The sequence below is a fragment of the Crocodylus porosus genome, unplaced genomic scaffold (genome assembly GCF_001723895.1).
Source record: "Crocodylus porosus isolate Cpor-Errol unplaced genomic scaffold, CroPor_comp1, whole genome shotgun sequence".
Taxonomy (NCBI): Eukaryota; Metazoa; Chordata; order Crocodylia; family Crocodylidae; genus Crocodylus; species Crocodylus porosus.
The window spans coordinates 18817753-18836692 of NW_017728886.1; the positions used below are offsets into that span (position 1 = coordinate 18817753).

An 18940-nucleotide genomic window follows, 5' to 3' on the forward strand; every position below is an offset into this window, starting at 1 on the left:
TGGATGCTTATCTTGCTGGGATCCTATGACCCCAGCTGACTTCCTGCCCTTTGGGCAGGGGGCTGGACTTGATGATCTCCCGAGGTCCCTTCCAGCCCTAATGCCTATGAAATCTATGAAATCTATGAAACTCCTATTATACAGGGCTGTGGTAACCCCAGCTCTTCTTTACAGCTGAGAAGCTTGGGTGACCTACAGGGACCACCTGAAAAGCCTGGGGCACCTTCAACAGTGCTACCTCTAGAAGATCCTTGGCATAAAGTGGGAGGATTGCTGAACAAATGCTAGGGAGCTCACTGACACTAACAACATCAGTATGGAAGCATTGATTATTCAACATCGGCTGTGGTGGACAGGGCATTGTGTGCGAATGGCTGATGTACATTTCCCAAACCAACTGCTATACTCCCAACTCAGCCCAGGACAAAGGACATGTGGGGGCCAGAGAAAATACTTTAAGGACGCCCTCATGGTGAACACAAAGAAGTGTAATATTTGCACAGGGCTACAAGGCAATGCTTTGTGAGAGAAGGCGCATCTTACTTTGAGGAAAATCGTCTCACCCTGGAGCCAGAAAAATGACAGAAATGGAAAGAAAGGAAGCAAGACTGAGAAATCTGTGTTCTGACCCTCTCTTTAACCCACCTGTGGCATGTGCCAGAGAGTCTGTGGCCCTAGGATTGGCCTTCTTAGCCATCAACAGACTCATCTACTACCCTTTACTTGACTTGTGGGAGTGATCGTCTTCCAGTGTGAGGGATTGCCGCTGCCACTGACCTGACTGTTGACAGTTTCCTGCTCTAATTTTGGGGGCACATGTTCATTGTTCTGTGTAGAGTTGTATAGCATATGAACAGTGTCCAGCATTTGAATTTCACTGAGCTGTCCACAGTATTTCACTGAGCTGTCCAGGAATACCTAGGTTAGTGATTCTCAGCCAGGGTGCTGGGGTGTGAGGAGGTAAGCAGATGCGAAGACAGTAAGTGCAGGACCTAGCTTGTCCATGTTGTCAGTACCCCATCCCCACTTCCTGGACTCTCTGAGGGAGGTAAACACTGTGATGAATACATTATTTTTTGAAAAGGGGTGCTGCTCAATTCACAGAGGTTATGGTGGGGTGTCTTGAGTCAAACAATGGGTGCCTGAAGTCTCAAAAGGTTGAGGACCACTGACTTTGGTCTTTTTTCTGGATGGAGTTTGCCAACAGTGAATTCATGTCATTAGCTTGTTGGGTGCTTTAGGAGTCCTTCGCAGGCATGTCTCATCTTCACTGAGTTAAATAATCTTGTACAGCTGGGAGATTGTACCATAGATACAAATGAGGGCAGGCTGTCAATGTCTAGATAAATTAAACCAAATGTCTAGACAAATAAACCAAACCAAATATGGAATCCTAAGAAGCCAACTACTGCCAACTTTTGTCATGCTGAAAACTGACTATTTATCTTATGATTTCTGCCTCTTATCTAGTTTCTAATAGTATAAGAGTGGTGTTGTAAGAGACTTGATGGTCCAGAAATTATGCAAGAGGCAAGGATTTCTTAGGGTGAAATCTTGTAGTGGACCAATTATGTCATTGGGATAAAGTAAGACATAAAGTTAAACCCAAGAAGAATGTCTTCCATTCAAAAACTTGTCTAACTTTATCCCAATGACATAGTTGGTGCACTTAAAGATCTCACCCTAAAAAATTCTTGCCTCGTGCCCAATTTTTAATGAAAGATAGTTCTTTCCTTCTCATCACATGACTATTTAAAAAAGAACTCATTATCATTAAAGTCTAGTTTACCACTCTAAAGTCAATGGTTAGCTTTCCTTTAGCATATGCTTGACTACACTAGGCTTTGGATTAGGTCATTGTTCACCATTTTGTACGATATTATATGCTCAAAGATGTCTAGTAGAAGAGAGGCAAAATTTTCCTGACAAGCTGTGCTGGTTTGTCTCTATCAAATCACGCTTTTCATACCGGGTTTTAAAAAGCCTTTTCTAAATGTATTGTTTAATTGAAATTTCCTAGCATGGAAGTAAGCCTGACTGATCTATACTTCCCCAAATCTCCTTCTTCCCCTTTTTAAAAATAGGTCCTACTTTTACTACCCATCAGCCATCTCTTTATTTAACCCTTGCCATTTCTGTTCATTGCAACTTTACCTTTTTTTTTTGTCTCAGGGTGCGTTTACATGAGATGTTTAATGTGAATTAGCATAGTCTACTGTGAAGTAAACACATGGGTCTACACGCACACATGCTTACTTCACATAAGTCTCCATAATCCCAAGTAAATTTGCAACCTGCAAATGCAAGTAGCAAATGTAGTTGGCATTACTAACAGTGCCATAGCTCTCATGTAAATGTCGGGCTAGGACCCAAACCTTCTCCCGGTCAGCTGTCCCCCAGGACATGCCCCCGGGAGCTGCCTGCTCCTGGGGTGGGCTCTGCCACTGGAGCCCGCGTGGGGATTATGTCCCTCTGCCCCAACAGCAGGGAGCTCCAAGCCCCCTATTCCCAGATTGTGGTTGGGGTAGCGGATCCTTATCTCCCAGCCTGAGCTCTGCAGTTGCGGGGCTAGGGCTGGGAGACTGCAGGGCTCAGGCTAGGAGATAAGGGTCTCTCAGCCCAAGCCCCAGGACCTCAGGACTTGGGCTGGGAGAAAAGCTTCTCCCAGCAGCCGCTCTGCAGTCATGGAGCTGGTGCTGGGAGCCTCCTGCTGGCAGGGGCTGGGGAGCTTGTTCCCGGCCCAGCTCATGCTCACGAAGCTGGGTGGGGAACAAGCTCCTCACCCACTCAGTGATCACAATTTCAGTCATGGAGCAGGGGCTGGGAGCTCCCTGGGAATGAGCAGAGGCTGCTCCCAAGTGCTGTAATTACATCATTAATTCTGCTGCTCCAACGTGATTAATCGAGTCTGCTGGACCATGATAATTACCATAATAATTACATATTCCAGCAGCCTCCTGTATCTTGTGTATCAGTGTCCCCATGTTCAAAATGACAGCAGGACGCTTCATCTAAAGCTCGTTGAATGAGCTTTAGTTCAAGTGTCCTTGCCACCATTTTGAAGTGTGGGGATGCTGATGCACAAGGCACTGCAGTGTTTTAATTAGAGCCACTTGAAGAGCCACTCTAATTAAAGTGCCATCCCTCTCCCCTGGAGCACGTGTAAAAGTGCCCTTACATAGGAGGTACTAAATTTATGCACATTAGGAGAAGAGCATGAATGTACATATAGATGCATCCACTAGCTACTTTATTACTTTTAATTCTCTTTCTCATAAAATATCCCTACAATATGATTATTAGTAGTGTCTTCTGTATTGTTCTCTTGCTAAGGGGTCATTAAACAAATACTTGTTCAGGTATTCTTAAAAGACTTCCAAATGTGTTGATTTCTTGAGAGTACAGGTAAATAATTCTCCCTGCTCAGTAAAAGATATAGTGACAAACAGACCAACTCACCCCTTATCAAGGAAAGTCATCCATGCCATTTTAGAGATTTGTTCTTGTTCGCTGGCAATTCATTTTCCTGTTTCAAGTATACTCCTGATGGTCTCTAGCTCTTTCCTCCTGCAGTTGTTACCCCTTGATTTGCAGCCATTTATGGCAACAATGTCAGATTTCAATACCTGTTTGTAATTATTACCCAGCAGCATGCATTCAAGTTTTAAGTGCATGCAAACTTATCTCCATAACAAAGAGTGTAACAAGGCAACGAGAAGCATCCCTCATAGTACTACAGAAGACGCCATGGATTATGCAGAAAATGTTTGGAAAGAGATTTGAGAAGTGGAATTTGTTCCCTACACATATTGATAAAGGCTTATCATATTCTTTTGCAAAAACAGAATCAGTGTGGCAAGACTGTGTTTTTAAATGTTAATGCATCTTTAGAGAGAAATCAGTAGTATTTGATAGCTTGTGCTGGCTCTGGGAGAAGCATCTTTGTTGTATAAGAAAAGAAACAACATTCATCTTGGGTTTCTTGTCATGACTGGATAAAAGGTAGGTTATTACTTCAGTTAAAAAAAAAAAGGAGAGGAATCTAAATGACAACACTATAAAATGCTTATCTTCCCTGATGTCTCCAGGATAATATGAACTCAAAGGAAATGCTCTTCTACCTTAAGGATGGCTTTTGGCAACCTGTGAACAATGACAACCCCTTTGTCATGTATAAAGTTAATTTCTTTTGAATCTATGCAGAGATATACAGAGTGATCTAGTACTTGAGCAGTGGATTGAAAATCAGTTTTTGTTCTTCTTGTCTAGCTCCGCCTCTGAGTCAGTGTTCAATCTTGGGCCAAGCACACAACCTGCTTGGCTTTAGACAGACGTAGCACGTAACGTTACAAATAGACTTTAAATGCCAACTGTCTGGATGTACAGACACTTAAGACTGCTTTAAACTTCTCAGAGGGCGTGTCTACCTGGGGTTTTGCTACATCACCGTAGCAAAAAATAAATGGCTAAAAATAACCATGCACTGCTGGCACGGTGCTGAAAGGACAAATGTAGATGCATCCACTGTATTTCAAAAGTACACCAGGAAAATCAAGTCCTGTTTTGAGCAGGTCCTCTGCGAGTCAGTTGAATGTTAGGTAGGGACACATAGGATCCCATGCCTAGTGTCTGGTTAGTCCTCCAGGTATCCCAAACTGCATTGCTCCTTACCCGCCTCCCCAAACACGCGCACAGAGCAAGGGACTGCTTTGGAGTGCCGCCAGAACTCTCTTGTGTAGTTTGCCTGGGTGGGAGTGCAGACTAACAAGGCCTCCATGTTAGTTTGCCTTCCCTGCTACAGATGCTGAGTCCCAAGCTCATGTGGGACAGGGAATGGGAGTGGAAGGGTTGCCAGGTGCTGAGGGGATTGTCTGGCCCCCTGCTTGGGGTGACTAGAGGGCTCGGTGCTCCAGGGCCCCCAAGATCTCTGCAGTTTTTCAACCCCTCTGATGGAAAGAGGTTTGGCGATTTCACCTCCCTGCTAGAGCTGGGTGCTCTGGCGTTCACAGGCTAATATGGGGTAGGGGTGGAGTTGGAGGGCTCAGGCCCCAGTTTCCCCACATACCTACTCCTAATCCTAACCCCTCCAGTCTCACCCGTACCCCTAATCAGCCCTCAAATCACATATTAACAGCCAGTGTTGGAATGTGACTGCCAAAATAGGAATGGGATTTTCTTTCATGTGAGGTTGTTTTTGCTTGAACTACCAGCCGGTTCCACAGAACCCCAGACCTGCCCACGTCAGCCCACTGAAAAGAACAGTGTAAAGCAGGGTGAGAAAAATGTAAAGAGGGGTGAGAAATTGTATTGATACTTTTTTTTATTTTCATTCTTCCAGACATAACTTTCTTTCTTTTCTTGGGATACATCTGACCTGCACACTTGCACATATCAGCACAAGTCATAAACCTGAATTTCCACATGCTTCTACAAGTAGGAAGGAATCAAATAATATTTGAGGCTGACAATGTTACTCCAAATTTGACTTAAATCTGTAAGGGCCTTGTTACATGGTAAGTTTATGTGGCTTTTGGAGCTCTTATCCCCTGGACTGGCTGCACATTAACACTTTTTAAGCAACTTAAAAGCACTTGTTACTCGGTTTCAAGTTATGCCACACTAGGGCAGGATTATCTCCAATCCACCTCATTGTGTTCCTGTTCCATTGGGATGTGGCCACTTCCCACAGCTGTTGCACCCAAGTTGAAGTCCTCCAGTATCCCAGAATTCTCTGTGCTCTGAGGGGCCCAGTTCCTTTTTCTCTGGAGCTCTGCCCCTCAGACCTGCTCTGCTCCTGCTGGCAATGGCGCAGGGAGCAGGCGTCACCTGAGCTCTGCAGAAAAAAGGACCGGGTCCCTTGGAGTTCAGAGTGACCTGAAACTGTGGCTTCATCCGGAAAGGACGGCTCCCAGGGCTCACGCAGAGCACCTGTGCCAGTTCCAGCAAGACCAGAGAGCCCCAGGAAAGCTACTTCCTTGGGTCTGTCTGGGCTCGTTGAAATGGACAGAGTGGTGAGCAGCAAGTGGGTCTTGCTCCTAGTCCTTCCCCTGCTCACCAAGCCTTTAGTGGCTAGTTACAGCTGTGCAGGTGAAGGACAGGCAGGTCAGGTTTTTCCACCTTACTGTGCAACTGCTCCACCAAGCTGAACCACACTAAGCCAGTGACCGTTTGTTTACAGCGTAAGGTCTAACAAGGCCCTAAGTTAAAGTTAAAAGAACTAAATCTAGACTGAGAGGCAAATCCTATCCTTATATCTTAACGTGTGGCTTTGAGTGCAGTCAATGGGAGCTCAACAGTCACACCTGTTGGAGGATGGACTTCAGGCTTGGATATTCTTTTGCTTGCTCTTGAGAAGACCTAAATTTCAACAAATTTCAATAAATTTAGGTGCCTACATTTTGAGGCACCGTTATGAGGCCTGATTATCATAAACTTCTGAGCACCTGCCCTCTGAAAATAAAGCTAAGATGTCTCATGTTGTACACCAAAAATGTAAGGCACCAAAACACTGGGGATATTTCATATTCAGCAGCATGTTCTTTTCTTAAATCTCTATTTTCTAGGATACTGTTATTCCTTCTCTTATCTACCATGAGCCCCATTATTAGGGACTTTAAATTGGAATAATTTATTCTGATATTGTTTCCTTTTTTAATTTTTAATATCATACCATAATGGAAAACTGAAAAAAGAAACCTGATGTAAGGAGGTCTTCCCATAGAGACAGGGATCAACGTCACTACTGACACTAAGTTCTTTTCTTCAGCTCAGAAGTATTATTGTTCCATACATCATTATAGGTATAATGGTTTTCCTTCCCTAATAAATAAAAATAATAATGTTTTTTAAAAGTGGAGGCTAGGAGTGGTATCAGCCTCCAGCTATTGCATGGGTTTGCTGTGCGAGGTTGAAAAAGTTTTTTTTCTCTCTGTCTCATTTTTTACCAGTGACTTGGAAATCAGGGTACTTACAAAAAGGACCCTGTTGTGTGCCTTGAGGCAGGTCATTTCCCATTTATATGCTTCCCCTCCCACCCTTTTTCTGTTTTATCTATTTAAAGTGTAAGGTCTTTAGGCCAGGGAATGCTTCTTCCCATACCATATTACATTCCATCTTAATTAAGGCTTTTGGCACTGCTATACTTTGACACACACAGATGAAAAACACTATACAAGGCCCTGGTATTATTATTTATTATTAACAGCTCACCATTTGCAAAGTACTGTGGGATCTCCGACTGATGGATAATCACAAGATATCCCTGCGCTTGTCCCATTCAAACCTGAGGTAGAAATCCAGAACCTCAGTCCTGGTCCTAATGCCTCATCAGACAGTCAGAGCTGTGCTGCTCTGTTTGTTCATGTGAAATGCTCCCAGGTCTTTACATTAAAAATATTTACTTATGAAGGCCTGTGGGGTTTTGTTTTCCAGCAGAGCTGCTGAGCCCTAGGCGAGCATGGAAGTCCCATGATGCCTTGGTCAGCTCTTGTTTCCAACCATGCCGCGTATATCCCCAAACATATAACAGACATCCAGACACAGACACTTATCATCTGTGCTCTCAAGTGGAATGCATTATCCACAAACAAAGATAGAAAGATTTATCTTATAAAGGGGCAGGGATGGGGGGGGGGAGGAGGAAAAATGTTCCTTACAGTCAGTTGTGATTTCGTAGGGAGAGTTGAGGCGTGCATCTCCGCAGGGTGAAGTGCTCACATACAGATGGAACAGAATGTTCTCTTTCAGCCTGTAGCCTCCTTCTTTTAATCGCACGAAGATTGATCGCTCCCAGTCCTCTCGCCGTTTGCTATGATCACAAAAGAGGTTTCAGGTCATTTGTTACATTCCAAATCAGAAACACTTCTGCTCTCTCCACCTTTTTCTTTGTTTTTACTAGCATCTTGCATCATATTTTTTTTTCCCGCAAGTGACAACAGTAGAAAAATAATCAGATGCTTCAAGGAATGGAGATGCTTCAAGGGTCCTGCAACTGTCAATGTGTTTCTTGGCGTACTTCTTTGGAATGTATTTGCATGAATTTTTAAAGGGGTTCTCAGGTCCCAAGTATGTTCTGATACATAATGTTCACAAATTTTGATGGGAGTTTTGGGCATGTATTGAAGAAGCACAAGCTCTCTTGGGCTTTGCCATTTGACTGTGCAAACTCACCACAGAACCTAAGCACATAGTTAGATCTCATTAAAGTCAACATAACATAAGCACACGCTTAATGTTTTGCTGAACAGGGGCCATAAAAGAAAGACCAGAATTTGTTAGCAAAAAAACACCAAAAGAAACAGATTTTTTCATGTTCCAAAATACAGTTCATTTTTTCCTTCCTATTCAAACCCAGCGAGCGTGAATTCTACAGCGGTGTCACGTCTGGGATCTCCCTGGAACGTGGCAGAGACATTTCCTTCCTGTAAGTCGCCTCGAGCTGTAGGCCAGCAGTGGCCACTTGTCCACTTGACACGGAAGCAGTCATGGTGGGCGGTGGCAGGGACTGGGTTGACAACAGTGGCAGTTGCCATTTTTGTGCCCCCTTTAAGCTGGTTCTCAGGGCTGGTAACCCAGTTGCCCACATCTCATTGTGCTACTGATCCTGATGTCTCTGGAAACCACAACCTACCATGCATGGACTGCCCAGTGGGGATAGAAACTGGGACCTTTGCAGGAAAAACACAGGCCTCTACTACTAGAGCTAAAAGAGTACTTCAGTTAGACGGTAGCAGTAGTAAGCTTTTATCTTTTAACTAGTTTGGCAACCAGGTGGGGGCATAATATATTCAGCCAAAATATTACATTGGGGTGCTCAACTCTGGTCCAGTTTTTTCACCTTATTATATCATTTGGCCTGCAGGGCTCCTCAGGGGTCTGGACATTTGGTAGTTGGGGGGCAGTGGCAGCATTAATTGCAGCTTCCTTTCTGCCAAATTTCTGGACCTGAGGGAAGCCCCTTGGGCTGGATAATGTGACCCTAAGCACCAAATCACTTCAGTGCATGGCTGGATCCGAGCATTCACAGTCAGGCACAGCACAGCCAGATTCAGGTACATGGGATTGCCCCCATGGACTGACCCCCACGTGCTACCCCTGCCCACTGACCAACTTCTTGCCACTCATCCAGCCCCAAATTCCTTTTGCTGCTAACACAGTTTGAAACAACAGAAGGCATTAAGGCTGTACGGCTGTGTAGTCACCCAAGTGATTTTTCCTTGGCCTGCCAGAAGGCAGCGACAATTTCTTTGACAGACAGCAGGACTGCACACATTTTAGTGACAAGGATGATTATAGCGTTTTGTGCATAGCTAGGGAATGAGAAACTGCTCACAAAATCCCAGCTCTGTCCCCAGATACAAATGTTTTAATTGAATGTGTGTGCATATCAGAGGGTAGAACTAGGTGTGTAGGTGGAATACCTAGGGTGTTTGTGCCAAAAAGCTTGCTAAGAAGAATTTTTCCCAACTACTTGAGTTGGTCTAATAAAAGATATCGGATTTACCCACAGAACCTGGTCTGCCTGTCCTTGGACCAACACGGTTACAACCTACACCCCTTCTCAGGATGTGTCATTGAGCAAGTATAGCTCCCATCTAATCTGCAGGGAGGGCAAGCTGTTTGGCCACGGGTACTTTGTTGCTCTGCTGATTCAGTTAATCTATAAATTAATCTACCTTGCCTGCTGCCTATCTCAATGAAACGCAAATGCTTTCTTTTCAAGCTCAGAACAAGCCAGTGCCTTAATGAGTCCTTGGATCTTCTCCGAGCCGGGCCTGTCTGTCTTTCCCCTGGTGCAGTCTCTGTGCTGTGGAAGCTGTTTGGCTGTCACTCTTCCATGGGCTGGCTGTTTTGTCGGTTTTGATGCTGTGATGCGTTTTACAGGGACATTGCCCTGCCTGTCAGGGATAGAGAGCCACAAGGATTTCCTAAGGAGAAGCTGCCACATACGGTTCTCTCATTCTTCTTCTGTCTCGGGTGGGATTTCCTAACCAGGCTAATGACATTATCACCCAGATGCAACCCACCAAAATAATAAAATACCTGTACATCCTGCTGCTTGGGCTTCAGAGAAATCACTGCTGCCTTTAAATAATTCACTGCAAAATCAGCTGTGAGATGGTGGAGTGACACAGTCTTAATGTCTGCGATTATTATGTTAAACTCTATTAGTGAAGACAGCTTGTGGCACTTAGCAACAGTTGCTAGGCAGGGTTGGAATGGCCATTTTTGGGCTGGATTAAGTAAATTTATAGTATAGTAATCACCACCCATTCTGTTCTTTCATTTTATTGTTTGTATACTGATTAATCTTATTCCCTTTTCACTCCCTGGATACCAAGAACTACCTAGGGCAAGGAGGGATGTTATTTTGGGAATATCCATAGGAGGCATGGGGTTATTTTTATTGGATCAACTGTATTGTTGAGAGAGAAGTTGGTCAATCTTTCAGGCCCAAAGCACCCTTTTTCAGGTCTAGGAAAGAAGCAGACACAGGCTAAGCTAAATAACAGAAACCCCCCGCAATAAACTGTGTTTATCTCTATGTCAATAAAAGCATTTTAAAAGGTTCTTTAAAAGGAGGCTAGATAGACACCTTGCCGGGGTCATTTAACCCCAGCATCCTTTTCTGCCCATGGCACGGGGTTGGACTTGATGATCTGCTCAGGACCCTTCTGACCCTAAGTACTATGATACTATGAAACTATGAAACATTTAACTATTCAGCAACCATCAGAGCTGGAGAATAATGTGGCTGGCTCTTTCTGTAAGAGCCCAGAAGCGTCTTAATGATGTATGCTCCAAATCAGCCTGAGCTCATTCTAAATTCAGATCCCTTCCTCCATGATAGCTGTGTATCTTTATAATGGAGGCAGCACTGGGGTCTATAGGCAAAATTACTGGGCGTGGACTCAAAGGGTGGCTTGTATACCTACCCACAGTCCAGGCATCAGCTTGTACTTGTGCTCTTAGCACGCTAGAGTTAGGAGATTATCAGGACCCTGGCTGTCGTTAATATAATGGTGCAATTGGGATCTGAGGAATTTTATGCTCCATCAGCAAAATTGCACAGCCTGCTATGCCAGATGTGCATGGAAGGACACACAAGTTCTGAAATGGGCTACAAAATTCTTCAAATCCCAATTGCATGACTGCAGGGAAAGGCAAAGCTATTTCCAAGACCCCAGGTGTGCCTGGTGCCTGATGCCTATGATCACCCATGGCAGCCCTTGGCCTGAATTAAGAGCAGGGGCTGGTCCCAACTCAATCCATGGGACCTTGGTCTCAGTGCTGACAATCAGCTGATTGTCTGCATTGGCCTGGGATGGCCCCAGATCCAGGACACATACCACACGTTCAGTTTTAAGTGCCATACAGAACAGCCACACGTATAATGTGGAACATCTCTTTGGCTCGTTTGCTATTGTACTGTGCTGTAAATTGACTGTACTTTGTCATGTTGCAATTAACTCCTTAATTGCATCATAAGCGTAACATCTGCCAGAGCCCTGAAAGTTGTAACTACTGGGGTCTGCACCCTAGGTGGCAATGGCAGCAGCTGGAATAGCTGTGGCAGCAGGGGTAGCTGCTGTTCTTATGCCCACTCTAATAGGGCACCCAGGACTGGTCATGCACCCTTCATTATGTTACTGGGGACTGTGGAAACACCCACACTTCATTATATTACTGGGGACTGTGGAGCCAACAGTGATACTAGGAGTTTCCTGAAAGTGGGCCATTTGGAGCACAGGATGTACCCATCAAATGCACTTTTTCTCCAAACACATTGGGCCTTGGTCCAGGTTCTCTAGGGCTTTGCACCTTGGATAGTCCTTGTGTAAGTGCAAAGTGGGTTTAAAATCTTAAGTTAGAGTGCCACTTTCCTGGGGCATAAATGCTTGTACAAAGCAACAGACAATGAAAAGTGAATCCCAGTGTATTGCACAAGCACTATGCCTTCAGTGTACTAACAGTACAGACAGTGGCTAAAAGGCAGACTCTATCCCTGTGTATTTGACTGTGATGTGCACTTTCTCTCCTGTCTCATACAGTCTTCGAGATATGAATGCAGGCCTGCAGTGAAAAGCTGGTAACACAAGAATAGCTGAGGTTAGAAATTCTGCCACAAGGGCAGGGCTTCCAGGGTATAGACCCTGAGTTCATAAACCACTTGAGAGCATGCTTACTTTGAAACATGTGCTTAAGCCCATAGAAAATGCATAGCCAGATATTCAAAGTTGACTTCTAGGAGACTTAAACCTGCGCTTAATGTTTAGTACACCTAATCAGGACCTTACTCTTAAAAAAGGAGGAGTTATTTTGGTATGTTACGCATGTAAGATTCAGGTAAAGGAAGTCTGCAGACCAAAAAGAAAAGTACTGTAAATGTATATACTGTCCCACAGAAACTTTAATAGCAAGCATAAAGAAAAGCAGTCAAGTCCATTATAAGACTATTGGGATGAAAACAAGAAATTAGTACATTTATGGCCAAGCAGTTGGTTTTATTGCAGCTAATGTGATTGGTTGAAAACTACTCACTGCTTTATAATGTATAAGCTAAAGAGTGATTGGCTTAAAGAAACTCATCTGCCACTGAACTTCATCACCCTGGGAACTATAAACCTTCTACTCCAGCAAGATTACTATGTCATACAAATATTTTTTAATAGATAGCTAACAGTTATATTAAAGGGTATAATATATATATGGCCTGATTCTTTACCTCACTTACTAGTATATGTCAGAAGGAATTGTCAGTGTTGTTTCCCAATGTAAATGAAAGAAGTCAAGCCATAATTTTGTAATCTTTGAAAAAAATTCTTTATGACGCAAAAAAGTATTTTTCCTAGTATGAGTTAAATGCTCTGCTGAATCAGGAGCTAACACTAAAAAACCCCCAGGAGTGATTTCTAGCAAACAATAGATGGAAAATGCAGGTGTGGGAAGTCTGCAGATCACAAATCCTAAAAGTAGTAAAGTATCATGTTTTGGTTTCCTTCCTTTTAATAGAAGTCTGCAGAATTAAAGGGCAGATAATTAGATTTTTAAATCAGGCTTCTTAAAACTCTGTAGGGTTTTGCTCATGTTTTTAACATTCGTTTAACCCAAACTCCTGACAAACTTTGGAAGACAAATTCTCATTGTATAATACTATACATGACACACCCATCATTTATTTGAGAAGTGAGAAGGTTCCTATTCCAGGACTTTAGTCCTCCAGAAAAAAGCAGGGAACTGACATTTATAATCTTAGAAAAAGAGTAATATTTTAAAAATATTTGTAATGTTGTAGTTTTATCTAATAGAAACATGACACAGTTGGCCTTTTTCAGTCATCTACCTCTCATTCATTTCAACTCTTCCTTGCTCATGGTACTTTCCCCCTGTCCTTTAGAAATATTTCTACTGCTTATTAATCAAGGCTCTAATTCTGGAGAATAAATAACCATGTGTTTAAATCCCATTGTGAATTGGTGAAGTCACTGAAGCTATGTAAATTTACATATATTGACAATTTAGCCCCTCTCCTAAAAAAGCAGTATAATATTAAAAAAGAGAGGCAAGGATGTTTACGGATAATATCTTCTATAGGACCAACTACATGGCTGGGACAGATTTAGACAAGCTTTTGAATACAAGGCATCCTTTAGGTCTGAGGAGAAAGCAGGTACAGCGAAAGATTAAAAACAGTTTTCAGACTTGTGAAACTGGAGGAGAGAAAAATCCCCAGGGGTAGCAGACAAGCAAATCGGAGAGAAGAGGATAGCTTGGTTAGTGGAAAGTCAAGTCCAATCAAAACGGAAAAAGGTTGTTATTATCTGTAGTATGAAGAAGGATTATCTGGAGTCAGGTAGATTGTAGTATGCCATGAAGTCAATTTCCCTGTTCGGTCCTTAGTACGCAGTCCGCTTCTGAATTTTTGTTCCTGGCTCACCTCTTGAGGGTTTTTGTAAATTTCCCCTGAGCCTCAAGATACTGAGGTCAGAAAGTAGGTGGCTGATCTGTGAAAAGTGTTCTGCCACATGTAATTGTTTGCATCTGATTTTAATCTTTTTCCTGTAGTCATGTATTCTGTTTTTAGTTTAGTTTCATCCACATGATAGTGTTTGGTGCCCTGGATGCTACATTTTGGGATAGGCATGAATAGGATCTATGGATTCTGATGGGTTTATTGTGAGTAGTGTTGATAGTTGTAACAGTGGAAATGTGCTGTCAGGTTTTGCATCTATTGTTAAGGAAATGCTATGTCCCATTTGATGTCTGTTGAACAGCAGGGAGTTTGTTTCTGATGATGAGCTGGGCAAAGTTGGGGGTGGTTTGAAAGCCAGGATATACTTTATTAAGTAAAGGCTGTAAGTGCTTGATAATTCTTCTTATTGATTCAAGAGTCGGTAATAGGTGACCACCAGGGTCTGCAGTCATAGGACAGTTTCTCTCTTTTCCTATTTCACAGCTTGCAAATTATATTTAATTTTTCAAAGTGCCTGCCTTACCTTCAGACCTGAAGAAGGATTCATTATATTTGAAAGCTTATCTAAAACTAGCCCAACCATGCAGTTGGTCCAATAAAGGATATCACCCCCAAAACATCCTTGCCTCTTACATATTTCCTGGACCACCAGGGCTACAATATCATTCCAACACTACTGTTGAAAAAGTCTCAAGGTATAAACATCATACAAAATGATGAGGGGTCAAACTAAGACCTTATAGACCCATCTGAGTAGCGAGAATTGATAGAACATGGAGGTATAATAATAGCCTCCAAAAACTGACAGGTCTGTTCCATAGGGAAAGATGGGAGAGCTGAAGCTTTCATTTTGATGAGCAGGGATCATCTTTTTTGTTTTGGTTTGTACAGCACCTAGCACAATTGTCCTGATCCATGGCTGGGACTTGTAGGTGCTATGATAACACAAACGATAATAATGTAGAGGAAGATCCTCTGCCTTGTTCCTCGTCTACCCATGGTTTTGTGTGCAGGGAGTATGCACCCCCTGTATGATCTCCAGCCACAAACTGCTTTTTACAAGCTGTTCGGCAGAAGCACACAAGCTGTACTGCCAGAAGAGACTCCAAATCAATAGGAGTGGCAAAATTGGCCCGCAAGTACAGAGACTGTTACAAAACCTCAAATAGTGTTTATGTTAAACACCCACAGTTTCTTGCCAAAGATCCTGATGACTGCTTGACATTTCCCCAGTGAAGCTGTGAAAGTTTATCATGAAGGATATGTTACAACATGGTTATAAATGGATTATTTTGCTTAACCACAGACTTCATGGAGCAGAACATGTCTCAAATTTTTTTAGTTTTGTTCCAGAAAGTGCTGGACCTTGACAATTTTGTGTGTGTGTATGTGCAGGTCAGGGGAACAGTGGCATCAACTCTTGGCTGAACAGAGAAACAGAAGCTACTGTGAGCCGAGTTTGTGTTGCTGTGAGAATTCCCATCACAAAAGAACGTAACATTGATCCAAATAACACAATAATAGCTGAACATGTTATGAAAGTGGATCAATAGAATAGTTGAAGATATAGTGGTAGCACTTATATCCCAAGAGACATTGGCACAATACTTAATTCAAAGCATGTTACTGGGGTTCCTAACTGCTGAAAACACAATAATTTAATGTAAACCTGAAATGAAAGCAATGCAGACTGAAGGAGAAAGAACACTGGTCATGATTAAAGCCTTTCAGATACTTGTATCTCTTTGTTAGCCATTCTTGACTATTAAATATATTCTCTGTTTTTCACTCATAGCCTAAAGTGCAACTAAATACTAGTGTTATAACTGATGTAATAGGGCCCACAAGTTGATATGTGCTCCCATGCATGAAGACACAGTTCCAGCCCAACAATCCTTAACTCTGTGGCTTACTCAAAAGTGCTTTGAAGTCCACTGACTTCAGATTAGGCCTGGTGAACACAAGCAGCAGATGAAGGCTGAGGGAACTCTCAACTATGCATTTTGTTGCTTCTGTGTTCAATATGGACACATGGCACCCTTTGCTTTGCCTTTACCTAGCCACTATCTGTTGGTTATTTTCAGGAATCATGCTATAGATGTATAGGGGGCTGGACTCGATGATCTTTGGAGGTCCCTTCCAGCCCTAATGTCTATCAAATCTATGGTTTCTTAGTTCTTTACAGACAGCTCAGTTTTTGTTTTGGACATTAGAGACAAGAGTTTTTAGCCTTTGTTTTTAAAGGCTGTGTGTGAATTTACAGACAGTTGGCAACTCTGCATTCATTCTGTAGTGATCCAATGAAGACCTTAATGATTGGTGTAGTTCACAAATGTGGTATATATGTGACCAGGGGTATGAGAAAAAGGAATGCAAATTATTTCTTGGACATGATTCAGTAGTGGCCAGGAAGGAAGGAAAATGTTTATAATGAGCTAGGTGACCTGTCTCTCAATCTCTGACCAGTGGGTGATTTATCAGGCCTGTGCAGAAAGAATTTGTATAGAATCATCAGGCTTCATAAAATTCAACTTTAAGATTCATATCAAATAGCTGCTGAAGGAAAATCTGCTGAAATGAAGGCACTCATGACCCAGCACTACAGACTATCTAACTCTGCTTTGCTCTGTACCCAGTACTGGCCACTCATCTGTCAGACTCCTAAGCAGCTACATCAAGGAACTGTGGATTTGGGTGCCAAGAGGATAGATCTGTTCAATAGAAGACTATGTAACATTTCCCAGTCATCAGCAAAATTCAGTTTACCTTAAGTGCAGCTCCAGCTGTGAGTAAAGGAAATGAACAAATGCTCTCCTTGCCACAATTTCTGCATGGCAGTCGTTCACCACCAGCCCTTGATCATTAATGTATTCTCCATTTATGCATTTAGTACCTGATGACAGCACGATCACCTGAGCTTGCCTGCTGTCCAAGCCTGCAGAAAAGGAAACAGAAGAGCTGTGAGTCACCCAGGGGAGAGCAAGGCATCCTAACTACTGAAATTCTAGCAGCCCACGCTTTGCTCTGGCATCCGAGACAGCCCTAATGGGATGCATGTGGCACTGATTACATGGTCTTTGGAATATGCAGGAATCTCATATCTCAGCACTATTAGAATAATAGAGGCTCTATTTCAGTCTTCACTAATTCCCAGGTAAAGGCTTGCTACAAAGTTTACTTGTTAAATCAATAAGTACATTATAGGAGAGCACATGCTGCAAGGAGGTAATAAAGATCTCCCACAGTGCTGATAAGTGGTCAGGTTTTTATGAGCTACTGAAGACTTTTTCTGATGGGAACACATACGCCTCATCATATTCTCTCTCACTGGAAAGGACAAAATAAAAGGCAAGTAACACTTTTCAAGTGTCTTTTCTTTGAAAGTCTCAGAGAACAGCTATACACATCTCTCTCAGGCCAGTCTCCCTTGTTTGCTGCCCTAGGTAGGAACTGTTATATCAGGGTTTCCTCTATTTTTGACCCACAAAATTCTGAAACATGGCCATGATCCTTCCTCCTGAAGACAGTTAGGTCCTTCTTCTCCTTCCTTACTGCTAACCCAAGTCACCCTTAGCAGGTGTGGGGTTGAGAGGGACATTTTGGGGAGAAGGAGGGACCTGGAGAGGGGGGCATCTCCACTGGGTGTGAGGCAGGAAAGTGGGAGTGGATGGGGTAGAAAATAGGAAGAGGTTTTATATACTTAAATGTGAATGGGTGGCATGGCGTGGAAGTTTCAAATATGGAGGTGACGCCTGCAGAATCTACTTTTTTTTTCTTACCTATGAGTAATAACTTACTGTAAGCTGCTCAGAGCCTTTATGGACAGACTTATGATATAAAGCTAACAACAAACACAATAATATGGTTTTTTAAAACAGGCACAACACTTAGCTTTGTAGAATGAAAGCTTCACCTCACAAAAATCAAAGGGAAAACTTCCATTGACTTCAGTGGAACCAGGATTTCACTCCTAGAATGTTTTTTATTCAGTCATGGCCCAAGCCGTAAGAGGAAGTATGAGCCTTGGCCTACTTAAATTATTGGCGAACACCTTACAGAGCACGTCTCTTTGATTGACAGAGAAAACAACTCTCAAACATGTGTTCTGGCGAAGTAACATATCACCAGAACCTCGCTATGTATCTCAGGCATTTAATCCATTTTGACAGCTGTAAACAATTATATACACACTGAGCACAGCAATCCAAATGGTTAAAATTTAACAAAGAAGTGATTAAGGAGCCTCAAGTCAGATACATCCATGCTGGGAATGGAAAGAACCTTACTGCAGGCCAAATATGTTTGTCTTTGAACCTCTTTACTGGAGAATGCATACTGATCGGTACATACAGTTGCTTTGTTCTCCTTTTTGTGACCTTGTTTTAGGTGTTACGTGCTTTGAGATTTGTTTTACATAGTCAGCCTCTTCTTTTTTATGCTGAAATCTATTGATTAGTGAAACAAACAAGAAAATGCAATGATTTTCTGGTTTAGAATCAGCATGCTTAGGGCCATGTTCTCTCCTAAGATTCCTAGTTTGGATTCAAGATAAGCAGCAATGTGTTATAGTTAAGATAAGAGAGGAAGGATTGTCTTGTGGTTAAAGAACAAGACTGACACTCAGGAGACAATCAGCGTTATATTTGGGCCTGACCTCTGACTTTCTATAGAAACTTAACCTCCTGGCTGCTTAGCTTTCCATTTTGTAAATGGGAATAATAATACTTCGTAATCACCAAAGAGTGTTTTGACATCCTTAGATGGAAGGCGCTATACACTGTAATTGCAAATTCACATTGAGTATATTGATTTATTTGAGTTCTGTTTAATAATTAATATTATTAGTATTGTGCTGACAATGTGTTTAGAGTGTGTTTGCTGTGGAGGGACTGAATTAGAAAGTGTTTGTTTTTATAGTTATTATTGATATAAAAACGATGTGGAAATGTGGCTCCTATGGCACAAACA

At 42.5% G+C, this 18940-nt stretch overlaps 1 protein-coding gene across 1 annotated transcript in view; it reads right to left on the reverse strand.

Annotated features, from left to right (window-relative positions):
- Positions 1 to 18940, reverse strand: part of ADARB2 (adenosine deaminase, RNA specific B2 (inactive)) — a 170739-nt gene that overhangs the window by 56378 nt on the left and 95421 nt on the right. Inside the window, exons 4-5 of the mRNA XM_019530793.1 lie at positions 16739 to 16907; positions 7656 to 7807 (exon numbers count right to left, since the gene is read on the reverse strand). Of these exons, the coding sequence (XP_019386338.1) occupies positions 7656 to 7807; positions 16739 to 16907 (321 nt within the window). The remainder of the gene's footprint in view (positions 1 to 7655; positions 7808 to 16738; positions 16908 to 18940) is intronic.